The following is an 18,035-nucleotide window of genomic DNA, read 5'->3' as shown; positions in this document are numbered from 1 at the left end:
TTTGCTTACTTTGATCCTAGGGCCTCTCATTCGAATTCCCCTTCCAAATATCTTTCCTTCTAAAGCTGGAACTTAAAAGGAGGCCTATAGGTCACATTTGTCCAAACATAAAGGAAATGTAGACAACACAGAACTTTTTTCAGACTGCATCTCCATTTTCAATGTCAAGAATAAATGGTGACTGCAATTATACAAGTTGAAGAGATGAAAATTAACAAGAAATGGTTAAATTTGCTGATTATACACTATACACTTAGCAATATATTCTCCATACCAAAAATGCACACCAATGTCATCAAACCCAATAACATGGATGATGTTAATGACGTATAGAGTTAAAATGTCCACTTGAAGAAGATTGTGAGGGAGCCAATATAGTCCAACAGTGATGAATGACCGTCGATAATGTAATAGACAAACAATGAAAGAATTAGTACTTACAACAAACCAAAAAGAAAAATTATATGAGCGCTCATCATATCATCAATTAGTTAGTCAGTCAGAAATGTCTATGCTCACCAGTTCAATGTACTCAAAAAACTCAAACAATTCAAAGGCCCCGAGCTTCCGTTGATGATGAAAAATGCACAAGATGTATGAAGAAGCAGTGCATATTCATAATTATTCCGTACTTATTTGTAGAATCTGATAGAAATAGTTCCGGTCACATAAGCACTCCATCTGTCGCCAGTCCAGTGAATAATAATCCCAAGCAGGAACCTGTCACTTCTACATTCGTTGCACAATCCGAGTGTCCTGGCACACATGCAGTTGGGTTCCAGATCCTGATTTAGCAACAGTTTCTTTGTCTGAATTAAACAGCACACAGTAATACATCCCAGCATCATCCCAAGTAATATTTGTAATGTCGATGGAATGATAGATATTTCTTGTTGCAGAGTCTGGTACAGCTCTCATTACTTGTGCAGATGGTTCATTAGTTCTGATTTGCGAGTAAATGCGCCGTTGCTGATTTTCCCCCTTGAACCATTTAACAGGTCCTAAAGTTTCTGTTGATAAAGTGCAGTTCATTATGACAGACCCTCCTTCTGTGCCTGTAACACATGGTGTCTGGTATATAGTAAGTCCATCAGAACCTGTAATGGACAAGTGTGTAGTCTAAACAAGTCCCGTGAATTCTTCAAGCACAAGTATATCTTTGATACATTTGTTTAATTATTTGAGGTTTGAGTGTGCAGAAGCAAATCTATCCTTACCTGATTAGTATTTGACATTTTTATTGTTTCTAATAATTCTGTGTCTTCCAAAATTAGTGGTACCTTAGCAATGTCTTGATTGATAAAGCTGCTTGCTAATGTATCCATCTTAACAAATCTAGTAACTTTTATCTCCTTCTGTTTTAAGAAAATTAATCAGAAAGACCTTGAGACTCTGCTAGAAAGCACACCCCTGTATGCACCCCCTGATCCAGATAACATATTGCTTGAGTTCATTTCCCTCTGCAAAGACTTCCTTACCATATCTTTACCACACTTCTTCTCCAGTGTGTGTGTGTGTGTGTGTGTGTGTGTGTGTGTGTGTGTGTGTGTGTGTGTGTGTGTGTGTATACATGTATATATATATATATATATATATATATGTGTGTGTGTGTGTGTGTGTGTGTGTGTGTGTGTGTGTGTGTGTGTGTGTGTGTGTGTGTGTGTGTCTCAACTTCCCAACCTAACCAACCGAAATGCAGAACTTACCACAAGTATAACAGTGATATTTGAGAACTGCTGAGACTCATAGGTTCATAGATTAATACTAGGCTAACTGCCCTTGTGGGTCATTTTAAGCCAAGCCAATTATCCCTTGTGAATCAAACCTTGTGCCTTGTATCTGTAAGGTAAACACCATAACCACTATGGTGTGTGTGTGTGTGTGTGTGTGTATTTATATATATATATGTATATATATATATATATATATATATATATATACATATATATATATATATATATATATATATATATATATATATATATATATATATATATATATATATTTACATACATATATACATAGATGTGTGTATCTATATGTATCTATATATATATATATATATCTATAAATACACACACACACACACACACAGGCATAAGCAAAGCTGCCATAGCCAAAGGAATTCTCTTATCTTACCTTAAATATGGATTACCCATTTTTACATACATATATACATAGAATTCTCTTATCTCACCTTATTTACCCATTTTTGTTGCAAAACACAGCAGCAGACTGGATAAGTGGTCCACAAGCGGTGATAATATCTTGGACTTGGTATTATCTAACATGAGTAACCACTGCAGCCACCCTTATGGTGTCATCCTCCCTGGTAAGATAACACCATAAAGCGGTCACTTTCAAAGTTACCAGCTAGTTACTAGCCGGTATGAAACCTAAGCCCTTGTTCAATAATGAAGTCTCACCTTCAGTTAATATTTTTGATGAAATGTTCCAAACTAAGGACTGGTTACTTGGTTCCACATTCTTTTTAATGTCCTTCCATTGGTAGCTTCCTTTCGATCCTGCTTGTGCTCCCTGGTCGAGGGCCTGGATACCGGGAGTTTACCGACAATGGAAAAAGGATGTTCATCGTGTTTCACTGTTGCAGTCATTACAATTGGGTTATCCTGCTGGCAGGCCCGCAGTCGGCCTGAATTCCAAAGTCTAGGTCCAGCGTCGGTTGCTGTCGCCTCTTCCTTGACGTCAGTGCGCCAGGGGTATAAAAGATGCAGCCAGTCCCATTTTCTTCAGTCTTTCTTGCCGTGCGGTGCCTGAAGCAAAAGCAGTTTACAAGTGCCGGTCGGCCGACTCCTGAGATTTTCGTGTTCGAATTTCAGATCCAAAGTTTTCATCAAAAGCTAAGTACCCGATTGGGGAAACTTTTTTCTTGCTCCAGACCGATGTCAGAAAAAGTTAATAATTGTATTTCTTGTGGGAAGCAAATACCACATAAGGACTTTCATTCCTATTGTATTCCTTGCCTAGGCCCTGACCATGACGTTGCTAATTGTCGGTTCTGTGCTATATTTAACCAACGCACTATTAAGCGTTGGTGCGATTTTGCATTTCACTATTTTGGCAGAAGATTTAATTATACAATGTCGATGGACAGCCATCCGACTACCGCAGTTCACAAGAAATGCAAAGAAAAAGAAAAGGACAAGCATCCGAGGTCCAAAACTGACGACGAGGCTTCTTCTAAGCCAGTCGCCGGTTCCCAGTGAGGTGCTTTCGCAGCCCCTGATGCCAGCTACTTTAGAGCCGCAGGCCGCTACCGACTCCCACGTGGAGCCGACTAGGCTACTGGATACTCAAGGTATTGGTACCCTGGAAGCTATTCCCTCAGATGAGTGCGGAGTCGCTGAGCAGGCATCGGCTTCTGAGGGTGTTTTCAGGCCTACACAATTATATGTAAAAACTACTTCAGCTTCAAAGGCAAAGACTAAAGCACCTTTAAAGACAAAGAAACAAGTACAACAGCCACATGGACAGGCCTCCATGCCTAAAAAACAGATGCTCAAAATGGCCAGAAGACCTAATTACTTTGATCAGGGGTTCCCATCCCCCTCCTGATAAGAGGCTTAGGCAAGAGACAGAATATGAATCTTCAGCTCAGGTTTCCATTTCATCTGATTCCTCTTCTGATCAGGAATACTCTCTTCCTCCCTATGAGGATTCTGATGCTGAAGAATCTATTCCTTCAGCCTCTCCTCCTGAGGATTATTTTTTTGGGGAAACTTTGCATACCATGAGGGAGCAATTCCACTGGGAGAGCCAAGATTATTCAGAATCTAAGAAGAGGCTCAGAGACTTTCTTTTACTACCTCAACACAGGCCCCTTGCTATTCCTCCTGTGTTAGACATTGTAGATGATGTTTTTTCAGAGTCCAGTCTGACTCCTGACTCCTTGCCTCCAGCTCCTGTTAAGCCAGACAGATATTACAGGGTTCCTGATTCACATAAGTTTATTTTTAAAAACCCTGCTGCTGACCCAGAAACTATCTTTCAGGGTCCCAAAGGAGTCGAGGCTTCCACTGCAAAAAAAAACCCTACCCCCTCTGACAGGGATTCTAGGGCACTGGACAGATGGGGAAAAAAGATTTACACTTCTGCTACTTTGGCTATAAGGGCTTTAAATTGCCAGTTTCATATGCTTAAATATCAGCAATATATTATGTCACTGCTTAAACAGAAAATGTTGATAAATTCTGAATGTGCAGAAAACAAAGAAATGCAGGATTTATTGCATGCAGCTAAACAAGTGGGAAAGCATACTTTGCAATGTGGTTTTTGATTCTTTAGAGGCCTCCTGCAGGGCCGCTGTTACAGGTTCTGTTATCAGGAGGCATGCTTGATTAAAGGAACAGAATTTTCCTGATCATGTTAAAGCAAAATTATTAGATGCTCTATTGCAGCATGATACCTTGTTTGGTGTTAAAGCAGAAGAGGTGTTGAAGAAAATAGAGGACAAAGCTAAATCTATGCAAACAGTCAAGGATTTCTTACAGGTACAGCCTCCAAGGTTTAGCAGACACTGGCCTACAAAAAATTGGTCCTTTCCAGTGTCAGACAGGCCATAAAGGGGCAGATATAGATGCCCTAGAGGCAGATCAAAGCCCCAAGGCACATACAGGTCTAAACAATGGGGTGCTTCTACCTCCAAAAGCGGAGAAGACAAATCACAGCCATACAGGAAACAGTCCCAATGACTTCCCCCTGCCTGTACCAAGCACTTATCTTCGGGCAGCACCATTAGGGGAAAAACTAGCACTTTTTCATCAAAATTGGCACATAATAACTCAAGACAAATGGGTCTTGAACATAGTGTCACAAGGCTACAAGTTTCACTTTCATACCCTGCCAAGGGCACACGGTTTGCCAGACCTGCCAAAAAATCAATGGGCAGAGGCACAAAAGCAAGTTTCATCCCTCATGGACATGAGGGCCATTCAGCAAGTACCAGAGCAAGAGAAGGGACAAGGATTTTACTCAAGACTGTTCTTGGTGCCCTGAAAGGACAAAGCCTGGAGACCAATACTGGACCTATCTATTCTAAACACATATCTAGATATTCCAAAATTCAAAATGTTGACTCTGCAGCAGCTTCTGCCCATGCTGGGCAAGAAGGCTTGGCTTGTGACTTTAGACCTAAAAGAGGCATACCTGCATGTCCCAATCAGACAATCATGCAGAAGATACCTCAGATTCATAGCTGGCTCAATGCACTACCAATTATCAGCACTGCCCTTTGGCTTATCTACTGCGCCTAGGGTCTTCACAAAATGCCTGGCTCCAGTAATTGCATTCTGCAGACAAGGAGGAATGCAAATATATCCTTACTTGGACGACTGCCTCATTCAAGCAGAGAACAAGGACATTCTACTACAGCGTCTGGCATTTGTAAAAAGATTACTAACATGCCTAGGGTACACAGTAAACGAAAATAAATCAAAACTAGTACCCTCTCAAGAGATAATATTCCTGGGTGCAAGCTTAAATAACAACTGCCCAGATGGCTTATCTCACGCCAGACAAACAAAGGCAACTGTCTACTTATTTCAAACTGCTGGCAACAAAGGCCCAGTTATCTGCAAGAAGAATTCTGCAGGCTTTGGACTTCATGGCATCCTGCATTCTGCTAATTCCATATGCAAGACTGCATATGAGGAAACTTCAATGGTATCTAAAAAGTGTTTGGACTCAACATTGTCACAGCCTAGAAACAATAATTACTCTTATTCCCTGCCTGCAACAGGAGTTTCAATGGTGGGCAGAGGCCTGTCACCACAACAAGGGGCAGCCATTCACTTTACCCACAGCCAGGCAGACATTGACAAGAGATGCATCAGATTATGCCTGGGAGGCCCACATGGCAGGAAGATGTATTCAGGGCACATAGTCCACAAGCCAAATGCATCTACATATCAATCAAAAAGAGATGCTAGCTGTTCAGAATGCCCTTACAGCCTTCAAGGATCTATTTCATCCAGGAAAACTACTGATAAAGACGGACAATACTACAGTCATGTGGTACATAAACAAGCAGGAACACATTCCTTTCCCCTTTGCAGACTAGCCATGACTTTGTGGGACACAGCATTGACTTACCAAGTACATCTGCAGGCACAATTCTTGCCAGGAAAGATCAATACTCTGGCAGACGAACTAAGCAGAAACGTCATGGATCCCCACGAGTGGAAATTGGATCCACAAGTCTTCAGCATGATAACAAAGAAATGGGGATGCCCGGACATAGATCTGTTTGCCTCCCCTCACAACTGCCAACTACAAAAATTCTGCACAAGGACTAGTCACAAGCAAGCATGAAAAGTGGATGCTCTATCTTTCAGCTGGAAAAACTTAACAGTATATGCCTTTCCTCCACTGCCTCTCCTCCCCACGGTACTACTAAAGGTCAGACAAGAGAAGCCAAAAATGATACTGATTGCCCCAGACTGGCCCCGCCAGCACTGGTACCCAATCCTAAGGAACCTGTCTCACTGCCCAGCCTGGACATTACCTCAAATTCCTCACTTACTGTCCCAACAAAACAATCAGATCCTGCACAGCCAATTCAAGACCTTAAATCTGGCAGCATGGTGGATAATGTAGTCATTCAAAACACCCCTCTTTCTAAAGCGGTGATGGATGTTATTTTGGAGGCCAGGAGGCCTAGTACCAAAAAATCTTACACTGAAAAATGGAAGAGATTCTGTGCTTGGAACCAGGCACAAGGAATTGACACGATGGTGCCAAATATTCCTCAGATTTTACAATACTTAACTGAGATGCTGGACAAAGGCCTTTCCTTTTCATCACACTGCATTCATTTCTGCTATTCACAGCATGGCAAATCGGTGCCTAAGGACATTAGGCCACATTCAACCAGAGCAGCAGCCACTTCAGCAGTCATCCTCAGAGGAGTACCAACCAAAGACATTTTAGAGGCTGCAACCTGGTGTTCAGTGCACACTTTTACAAAGTACTACCACTTACCACTCTACTCTAAATCCAGGGCAGGCTTTGCCACTGCAGTTCTGGAGGGCCTCATAGCCGCTCCTAATCCTATTTAGCTCCAGCCTCCCAACCTTAGCTTTGGGATTCAACCCAATTGTAATGACTGCAACAGTGAAACACGATGAACATAGTACAGTTGTGTACCTACCATAAATGTAGATGTTCGAGTGTATTCACTGTTGCAGTCCAGGTTACCCTCCCACCATCCTCCTTATCTTTGCTGGAACTTATCTGTACTTCTCTATTCTATACAACCTATGTGGTGTATTTGCTTGTAGATGAAGAAATAATTTACTTTGGTGCATGCATGCTTTATTGACATATTTTTAGCCTACCCTTTTAGGGGCACCCGACATCTGGGGCAAGAAAAACTGAAGAAAATGGTGTCGGCTGCATCTTTTATACCCCTGGTGCACTGACGTCAGGGAAGAGGTGACAGCAACCGATGCCGGACCTAGACTTTGGAATTCAGGCCGACTGCGGGTAGCCTGCCAGCAGGATAACCCAATTGTAATGACTGCAACATTGAATACACTTGACCATCTACATTTATGGTAGGTACACAACTGTACTTTTCTTTCATCTTGTGACTGCTGTTAGAGGGAAGCGAAACGCTTAAAACAGCATTCAAGTGGTTCAGCACCTTTTTTCTACTAAGTCCACATTTTTCTCCGGAGCTGTTTTTTTGTATCTCCGTATTTGTTGTTTGTGGTATAGATGCCATTTCTGTGTTCACTGGGCTGTTCTTGCTTCTGTGCACGTCATCAATAACGGGAGGTGTTTCAGATCTAAGTGCATTCTCCATTGTAGCTGTTGCTTGGATACTTTGTTGAAGTGGCCAAGTGAAAACATGCCCTGCTGCAAAATCAATTTTATCTCGCTCTGTTTTTCATACTTTCCATACCTTCTGCTGCAATACTTTCCACTCAAATATAGTCAGTGTATCTGGCATCTTTTCTAACCTCTCATCAATAGTATCCGCTGAAAAAGTGTCATACAGTTCACGTTGCTTCATGCCAATTGTTTTAAGCAGTCTCTCTTCTTCAGGTTTAAAGAAGTCAATAAGTAGGTGCATGTAATTAAAGCTCAACTCCACGTTATGCTGCTGCCATTGTGATAGTAACAGTCCATACCTCTCACCATACTTAGGCATTTTAAGATCCTCAAGCCACACGGTATTATTTGTCGTTTTACAAGCTGCTAAGTGATATCACTGCATTTGCAGCCTTTTTAGTTTGAATAGATCGTTTTCAAGTCTATTCAGTTGTTTAAGCATGTCATGTAAAATAACGTCACTCACCATCTTTTAAGGAATGGATTTTCATTATTGTTTAAATATTCCGCTAATCTCTTCACTCCGGATATCGAACCCTTTCTGTTGGTAAGGGGGGTATAATCTAATTCAAGGTCCTCAGGCCCCCCTTCTGCCATGGTTCCAGTCTGCTCCAGATGCAAAAAAACAAATGCAGCAAAAGACAGTAGCAGACTGGATATTTAAATGGTCCACCAAGTCCAAATGTAAGAAAAATGATGGCAAAAAACATAACTGGGTACCAAACCACGACAGCAACTATAAACATGCGTAGCCATTCAGCACAACACAATCCAAAACATTAAAAACCATGCACTTGCTAAGCACGTTTCATTAGAGGATACATCTCATAGTTTTAAGTTTTTAGCTATTGACACTATCACACCCAGTGAAAGAGGGGGACATGTAAGGAATATAACTGAGACGAGTGAGATGAAGTTAATTATTAGAATGAGGGTAAATAGAGTCTGTGGACTAAATGACAAATTGTCTATTAAACCTGTACTGAAAGCAAGATCCAGAAGGAGATGAAAGAATGTAATTAATATATGTAGAAAAAATTATTTTTACAACAGGTTTAAAGGTAGCAATGTCATATAAGAAATTTTAAATGATGACGTGATTGTATAGTAGTTCTATGACTGGATGAGTCATGTTTTAAAAGAGGGGAATGGGGGGATACATTTACTGTCTGATGAAGCAGTAGTCATTACTGTGAAATTGCTTACTATGAACTTGGATTAGTTTTAATGTTTTGGATTGTGTTGTGCTGAATAGCTACAGATGTTTATAGTTGCTGTTATGGTTTGGTACATAGTTTTGTTTTTTGTCATACCCATTATTGTTGCAGCCTCAAAGAAAAATGCCACCACCTTACAAACCATTTCCATTAAAATGTATTACTTAGTTACAAACTCCCACAATAACAAACACCACTGGGTAACTCTCGCCAAAGGTAAATGTCTCCTAGTACATTTGAGACCCAACTTCCTACCAAGATCACTAATTCACAAAGCGCTTTCTCCTGAGACATTGTCCCCTCACACTCATAAACTTTTCACTAAAATCTCAGGGGTCTCTCTCAGTCTCAGCCCCCCCCCCCCACTAACTTAATTGAACTGACCATGCATTCTCCATCCTAGCACTTAACTATATGACTCTATTCTTCTGTCAGTCAAAGGCATCCAGAAATAATCGGACATACAATAAGAGCTCAAGGATCCCCTTTTGACCGATGCAAAGTGTGGTGGCACTCCTCAGGTCATGTTACAACCCTGCGTCTCTCTCCCTTATCCTTGATTCATCCTTCCTTATCTCATTATGTCATCGTCTTTACTTGCTGCCTCTCCTTCACACTATTTTTCTCTTCTCTGTGCATCTCTCTCACTTCCTCTGTTTTCTACTCCTCTTCCCTCTGCATGCCGCTCACACCGTTTCTCTGTCTTCTCATGATATCCTTTCCTGTGACTTTTCACACTCGCCTCTTTGCATGTCTTCCTACCTCTCTGTATAATGATTTGCTGCTATCTCTGTAACATAAGCCACCTCAGTCATTATGGCTACATCTTATCCATAAAGCTCCGTGAAGCATAATTCCATTTTTCCATCCATGTTTTGACATTAACTGCTTCCTGAACTAAATGTTGTATCATATTCTTGCATCTATAAATATGTATATTTATATTTGTTTTTTAGCATATGTTTATAGCTTCTAATATGTTTTGTTCATTTATTATGTGATCGTATTCATATGGGCTTTGCCTTCAAATAGTCCACCGAGATCAGTGCGCTACCCCAGTAAACAATTATAAATAAATAAACCCCTGCTTAACTAAAAATACACCATGCCAGACACATGGAGAACTGAGTTTGTTAAACCCCCTCCCAAACAGCCTCGCTAGAAAACGCCTCCCACTTCCGCTTTATCTCCAACCTACCCACAGTTGGGAAAATACTAGAAAACCTAATCTACAACCAGCTGTCCTCCTACATACAACTGTATCACCTTCTGTCTCTTAAGCAGCATGAATTCTGGGTTAGTTTGAGCACAGTGGCAACAGTATGTTTGCTTACAGATGAGATCCTGCTCAACGTGGATGAAGGAAACCTTTCATGAACTTTATTCAATGACCTTAATAAAGCATTTGACCTTATTGACCACTTCCTGCTGCTTCACTTCCTCCAAGAAATTGGGGATAGCCCCTACACTGTCACCTGGTTCCAACATTTCTTAACAAATGGGTGTTTCAAAGGCAAAAGAAGCTAATTCCTATGACTTCCAACACTCCTTGATAGAAGAGTGCCCCAGGGATCTATACTCACTCCACTGTGGGCTTCAGTCTTTATTAACAAACCACCCTCCAACCTTCCTGATGTTCCAGTCAGTCTTTATGCAGATGATATGGTCATCCTTCATTACATACCCTACCATTCAGCTATTCAAACCCAGCTTAATTCTAGCCTCCACTTCCTTAATTCTTGGTTAAACATCCATAAGCTTTTCCTAAACCCATCCAAAACAAACAAACAAAAAAAAAGAATGATATTTACAACATCACAAAAGGTGAAAAAAAAACTCCAAAAAAATTCAACATTGCAGATCTCAGTGGTACCCCAAAAGAAACAACTACATACTTCAAATACATAGGTTTTTTTGTCTGGACCAGTCACTTAATGTCCATAACCACATGGAAAATGCCAGGGGAAAAAAACATAATTTCTCTTTTATTCTGATACTGGAAAATATGTTCCTTTCTATCCAGACCATCTAGAACTGCATTAGGCAAATACGTTGTCCTTACTCAACTATAATACAGGCTTCCCATTGTAGCCTTGGCCTCTAAAAAACAAACTCATCCACTCTGCTGTCTTTTGAAAACAAAATCTGCCAATTTATTTCTACTCCCCACCCCCACCCCAGGAACACCACTGCACCAACTTCTCCAAAGCCAAATGTTTCCCAGTCCCATACAGAGTTGAGCTACTCCCAGGGTCGCTTCTTTTCAAACTACTTCAGCTGGGTACATTCCCATCTCTTACTGCCAAATTCCATAATACCCCCCTCCCAAAAAAACTCTGCAACCTCTCTCAATTAACTCCCTCAGTCCAGACACTCCCAAATCAGATTGCACTGTACTGACTAGTACTTCTGCAGTCTTGCACCCAAACCTAAAAGAAATCTGATTTCTTCCCACTTTCGGAGCACAAATGTTTGCTCATTTTTTTTCACCTGTCTGTGGGACTCTCCACCTGTTGTATGTACTCCATTTTCAAATGTGTTCTCTTTTATCTGTTTGGTTATTTTTTGTGGGGCTTAGAGCTGAACACTGGTGCACACCCACTCCCACTGGGAACCCCTCTGTGAGTCCCAACTTTGTTTATACTTGTGTTAGTGGGTCCTTGTATGTAACCTGCACTAATTCTGACAGTATTTCTGGGAGTTTGAATCATTGCAGGACTTCCAAAATCTGCTTTCTTGGTGCTTTGTTATATCCTTTCTCCAAGCCCAGTTGCTTTTTTTCCACTATCTGCCTCACTGTGTTATCTGCTTGGTTGTGCTGCATCCTTATCAGAATCCAACCTGGTCATCTTCCATCTTACTTTGTACTACTCTACATATTCATTTATTAGTCACCCTTTCAAGAACTTTCTTGCAGTGAAGTATCATACACATCTTTGTAAAAATAGTTGCTTTTTATACATGGTAAGTATTTGCTTGTCCGTATGTACAGCTAAGAATTGTTTACAGAATTTAAATATGCTGCGGTTCCCCTTTGTAACTTAGAATAAAACAAGCTGTTTGGCATGACCCTGAGCAGATGCAAAGATACTGTGCAGGCAATAGCTTCTGACAGCTGTTGAGATGAGATGGAGTCATGACATTAGCCTTTTGTCTTCATCATCCTTTCTGTAATATTAATGTAAACATGAATGTGCATGCATATTAGGGAGCCAAGCAATTGGTTGCTGATACTTACCACCAATGCAGATTGATATGGAAAACTTTGCTGAAAGGCACTTTAAACAAAACCAAATTTATACTTTTTCCCACTCTTGTGCGACTAATTTTGGAGGAGTTGTGCCCCACATGGGGATGCAGGGGACTTGCTTCATGCAAAAAAATAAATAAATAAATAAAATGCCTTTTAATTTGCTATATGGCATTCATAGAAGATTTTCAAGTGCATTTAGCTTTGCGGTAAGCGTCTACAGTGAGCCGACGTGACTCCATGTTAACAGCGGGACTGCTGTACTTTTTGAGATCTGAAGACTATCACTGTGATTGTATTTTATTCCTTATCTTTGCAGATTGACTGGGGTGATTTTGGAAGCATCTCACCGGCAAACACTGAGACCACTGGTTACGGAATCTCTTTGGACGATGCTGGTCAAGCAGAAGATATTGACTGGGGCATCTCAGTTCAGCCCATTGCTCAGGTAATAACCTACTACTAATACCAACCCTTACACTTCATTTGTATAGTATCAGGTCAGATGTTATGTAGCTTGCTGGCTCTCAGACCGTTCTGTACATCTTGGGCCTTTATATGCAGAATCGGTATACTTTGAAAATTGAAAGTGTGTATTCCTCTAGTGCGCTGTATCCCAGGGCTGCGTCATTGGTTCTTAGCTACTTGTTAGGCTGTTGATCTGTAAGGATCTTAAGAAGCCTAGCTTACATTCCCATGGTTGATTTTAGCCATTATATTTTGCATACGACTAACTGCGGTGGTGGTGCTGCGGTAGCATTGTCGCCTCACAGTAAGACGCTGTCCGGTTCAATTCTCAGCTAGAGCGTCTTCTGCATGGAGACATGTGTGAATGGGCATACCTTCGTCGAAGGTTGTGTGTCAGGGCTGGCAACTCGGCACGTAAAAAAATCTACTGCCAATCATTAGCGGACCGGAGTTCCGCTGTGGCAGCCCCTAACCGGGAAAAGCCAAAAGACACAACAACAACATTTTGCATACAAGTAACCCAGAGATGGGCTGAACAAGGATGTGTTACTTCATAGTTTTTGACACATACGCGTTTGTGCATCATGTAGCTGTTTTTTGAAAAATGTGTGTAAAGACATGTTATCACATTGTCTGGCCATGTACAGTTAGTGTGCGGCTGTGATTTAGCTGTCCTTTGGCCATGCTGCTGTAGGGGTATTTAGTTGGAATCACTGCTGTGTATGATCTTTAGAGCTTTAGTACCAAAGTAAGCCCTTTCCTCATGGTACCTTCTGTTCCAAAGGGAAGCTTCTTTCAATGGAAATATTTAGTGGTCATTAATATCGGGGGAGTATTCCTTTTGTGAAGTATGGAATTCCAACTTGAGTTTACACCTTTCAGTGACAAAATGAAAGTAGAAAGTCATTAACACCTTTTTGCGATGTAGAAAGCCGAATAACATTATTAACAAGTGTCTGTTACAATGTTATGCAGGCAGTTTATATAACAAGATTGGTGTTCTTTTCTGCCCTTTTTAAGGAAGCCAGTTCCGATGGTATAGATTGGGGAGATGATGAGGCTACCCCAGTGGAAATTGAAGTGGTGGAAGCAGGCTCCGAGGGTAAGTAATCAAGTGTGGAGTGTGTCACATGTTCTTAGGTCAGCTGACTTAATTTGAAAGCTAACCATTGAAATGAGCAACTGTTGTACAAGTGACAGTCCCATGATAGGCAAGTGCAATCTGTAAGATATCATGACTCACTGATTTTGGTAGACAAGACAAACAGATGATTTATTCATAAGGTGAACATATAAACTGTTATATAGTTAGAGGCATGAAGGATGAAATGGTGTGCTCAAATTGTAAGCAGGAAAGTGAAGGAATTTATACTGTAATAAGGCACAACCTAATCAAGCTGCTTATCTATTAATTTAAAAGCATGAAAAGTGAGATAAATCCTACTGATCGCTTAGAACATATCAAACACTTGGGCTTTAACAGTCCATTTCATAAAATGTGCCACTGTTTGAAGATCTCATTCCATGGTACTTGTCATATGTTCCTGTCTTACTTCCCTTTGTCATCTGTTTTTGAGGCAGATAAAGTCTAGCAGGTGACCTACGTATTTCAGCACATATTTGTCAATTAAAGTTGCATTCTTTTCCGTGAAACAGCCTTTGCTAATGTCAGCATAAGTGTTCTGCAGTACCTTCATTTACATTCTCAAGGCTAATTATGTAGTTGCAGTCAAATGTTGAAGTTGTCTTGATTTAAAGAGACGTATACACACAATCCAGTCATAACAAATGACATCCCAATCACATCTATCAAACCTCCACAAATTTGTTTACATATCAAAAGAGATTTGTGTTTTCAGCTAAGAGGATAGATTTAACATATAAATAAACCTGGCTCTGCCCTTCTTTAAATTATTTTCTGAACCAGTCGTTAGTTGCAGTTTTACAAAGACAAAATATCACATGCCATTTTGTATCTCACATATCAGATACTAAATATTGTTTCTTATATATGTCAAGATACACTTGTCAGATGTCAGATCTTGTAAATTAATCATGCTGTCAAATTTTTTTCATTTTACACATGCATCAGTGTACGTGGCATAAGCAAAAATAATATATACAGTAAGATGGATATCTTATTAAGAATTTAATTATCCTATGTAGTATGTATGTCCTTATTTTGTGTGATGACTTTTATCTATCCTTTGTTTTACTTAAATTTCATAATGGTGTAGTGCCCATTCTTATGATAAATCATGAAGTAATCGTAAAACTTTCTTCCAAATGCTAAATAAAATATTGGCAGAATGTTAACTTTTTGATAAACCAGGTTCAGCTGCTATTTTTCAAAAGCTATGCCCAAAAATGTCACTTTCTCATATGTCCTTACCTATTTCCATTTTTTTGAATATACACTACATTTTTGTTGTATTCTGTGGTGGTGGTGCTGCGGTAGCCTTGTCGCCTCACAGTAAGACGTCCTGTTTGATTCTCAGCTAAAGCGTCTTCTGTGTGGAGACATGCGTGAATGGGCGTACCTTCGTTGAAGGTTGTACGTTAGGGCTGGCAACTTGGTACGTAAAAATCTGCTGCCAATCATTAGCGGACCGGAGTTCCGCTGTGGCGACCCCTAACCGGGAAAAAGCCGAAAGATACAACACTACTTTTTTTTTGTGTATAACTGATTACTAATGTGCCCTGTGTTCCTACTTCTAAGCATGCATAATCGATTGCTGATGTGTCCTGTGCTCCTACCTCTAAGCTTCTGTTCATTAAAACTCGTAACTCTGACAATTACAAATCATAACAGAATATCAGAAAAAGAAGCACCCTCCCATTTTAGGCTAAAGGTTCATGAGATAGTAGAGTCCATAACGGTGTATGGACTTTAAACAGGCCTAACTTTATGAAGAACATTGGTAAGTCTCAGATGGGCATGGCTGAATCTATGCCTAAATCATAACAGCTGAGAAATATGTTTGTCAGCTATTTGTAATAGTTTCATAGCTACGTACAAGGCTAGCTGCCCTTGCGGGTCATTTTACGCCCAGCTAGTTTCCCTTTTTGTGCTCAAAATAAGCTCTCCCATTTTGTTATAGACTGGCCTTTCCCATCCCATGGTCGATACTTATATATTACCCCTAATGAGAATATCTGGGATCATTCCATAGATAATTTGAAGGGATCCATGCATAGGATAAAGCATTTAGAAACTGCCTCTGTCCATTAGTAATACAGGTGGCAGTCCTGGGGTAAATTTTCTGCTTCCCATCCATCGATCTAAGTTGTGCTTGAATATGAACAGGAATGAACTTTGTTTTATGTGGCCTGGGGAGTCTGTTCCAGAGCCGTGGTATCCTATGTCCCTCCACACTGTTCACTCGATGTTGTAGAACAGGTTTAGGTCCCTGGAACAAGTATTTCTGATACCATTTCATTTGCTGATTTGCAGTAAATCCACTATAACAAAATTGCACTCATTGGTACTCATTTCCCTACTAATTGGTACTCATTTCCTTATTAATTGGTACTCATTTCCCTACTAATTGGTACTCATTTCCCTACTAATTGGTACTCATTTCCTTATTAATTGGTACTCATTTCCCTACTAATTGGTACTCATTTCCCTACTAATTGGTACTCATTTCCTTATTAATTGGTACTCATTTCCCTACTAATTGGTACTCATTTCCCTACTAATTGGTACTCATTTCCCTACTAATTGGTACTCATTTCCTTATTAATTGGTACTCATTTCCCCCTCAGTGGGTGTGGAAGTTCTGTCACATACTGCTAGACATATTTTAAAATAAAGAAAAGCTGTTTGCAAATTTGTCCCACAAAATGTAATCCATTTTAGTACTCTAAAGAAAATATATTGAGGTGATACATATGTGGACATATGTAAAGCAGTCTGATTGCAAACAGACAACGGTATTTACAAGTGGCCGTCCTTTTTCCCATTTGAAAGTGCGTCATGAAATGCCAGTGCATTTTGGTTTGCCATCTTATACATGGGGGTAGTTTTATTTTAAGGTCTTCTGTAATTCGCCTGTTCTTGGGTGTCCTTTTGGTTATAATCTAATCTGTACTGTGTACAGGTAGCAATTCTTTCATGTATTTTAGCATGTGGTATCATGCAGCAATGACTTTTAGTTACCCCCATTAAAAGAGCAAAGTTTTTTATAAAGTTGTCAGTGAATTTATAAAAGCCCATTTATTCTATTGCACCACGTTGTAGGCAGTATTGTACCATATTTAGTATTTTTAATGCTGTATCAGTCTACGTTTCTTTTCTTTTCTTCCTTTTTTATTCAGTATATATTTCAGTGTATTTCATAGTAACATGTTCCGCTCTTACACATAATTCATCCGTCCATCCACAACCCCTTTTTCCTATTTTTGGACATGGGGTCGGGTGTCACTTCAACAGTGACAATCATCTACAGGCAAGGTTTACACCACCGGGTGGCTAGCCCTGCCATGGTAGTTCTTCCACTCCACACATTCGCATTTACACTCACACGTATGGCCAGTTTAGTGTGTCCAGTCCACCTACTGCATGTCTTTGGAATGTAGGAGGAAACCAGAGCACCTGGAGGAAACCCACGCGAACACAGAAAGGATTTGCAGACTCCACACAGAAGGCACCTCAGCTGAGAATTGAACCGGGGAACCTCTTGCTGTGAGGTGACAACACTAGCCACTGTGCCGCCCCTAAAGAGTCAAATTATGTATAAGCGTGTGTAAGTATCCACCCTTACACATAATTATAAGCATAAAAATGCAATTTTAATAACTTTCACGGCTAGGAATATTTTTGTTAAATTCTCATAGTAAATACATCATTGTTATTTCTTTAGTGCACTGTATTTGTCTAGCAGTTCTAAAACTGACTCAGTGCATAGAATAGCAGGAAAAAAGTCCTAAAATATAATGTTAGTACATTCCAATCACCGGCATTTGCAACAAAGTAGTCTTTCATTCAAATCAGTTTGTGATTGGCTCATACGGGTGCATTACCACTTGGTTCGTTAATTTATTAAGAAAATCATTCACAGTTGCTTTTAAAGAAACTGAATAAAACGTTTCTTGTGAAACATTGAAAGTCTAAAAGAAGTGCTTTCATAATTATTACAAATCTAGAAGAAGTGCTTTAATAATTTCTAAGTTCATTGGCAACATTGCAGCAGAGTCTGGGCATCAAAAGCAAGGTCTGGATTTTATCAATCTGTTTCACAAAT

The 18,035-nt window shown here is 40.1% G+C and overlaps 1 protein-coding gene across 2 annotated transcripts in view; it reads left to right on the top strand.

Moving 5' to 3' along the window:
- Positions 1–18,035, top strand: part of CDK5RAP3 (CDK5 regulatory subunit associated protein 3) — a 613,925-nt gene that overhangs the window by 390,852 nt on the left and 205,038 nt on the right. For both annotated transcript variants that reach the window (XM_044055301.1, XM_044055302.1), the window contains exons 9-10: positions 12,641–12,769; positions 13,810–13,891. In XM_044055301.1, coding sequence (XP_043911236.1) covers positions 12,641–12,769; positions 13,810–13,891 — 211 coding nt within the window. The remainder of the gene's footprint in view (positions 1–12,640; positions 12,770–13,809; positions 13,892–18,035) is intronic.

The sequence above is a fragment of the Protopterus annectens genome, chromosome 13.part0, assembly GCF_019279795.1.
Source record: "Protopterus annectens isolate FY-2018-M chromosome 13.part0, PAN1.0, whole genome shotgun sequence".
Taxonomy (NCBI): domain Eukaryota; kingdom Metazoa; phylum Chordata; order Ceratodontiformes; family Protopteridae; genus Protopterus; species Protopterus annectens.
Note: the sequence above shows the minus strand (reverse complement) of the source record. Positions and strands in the feature narration are given on the sequence as shown.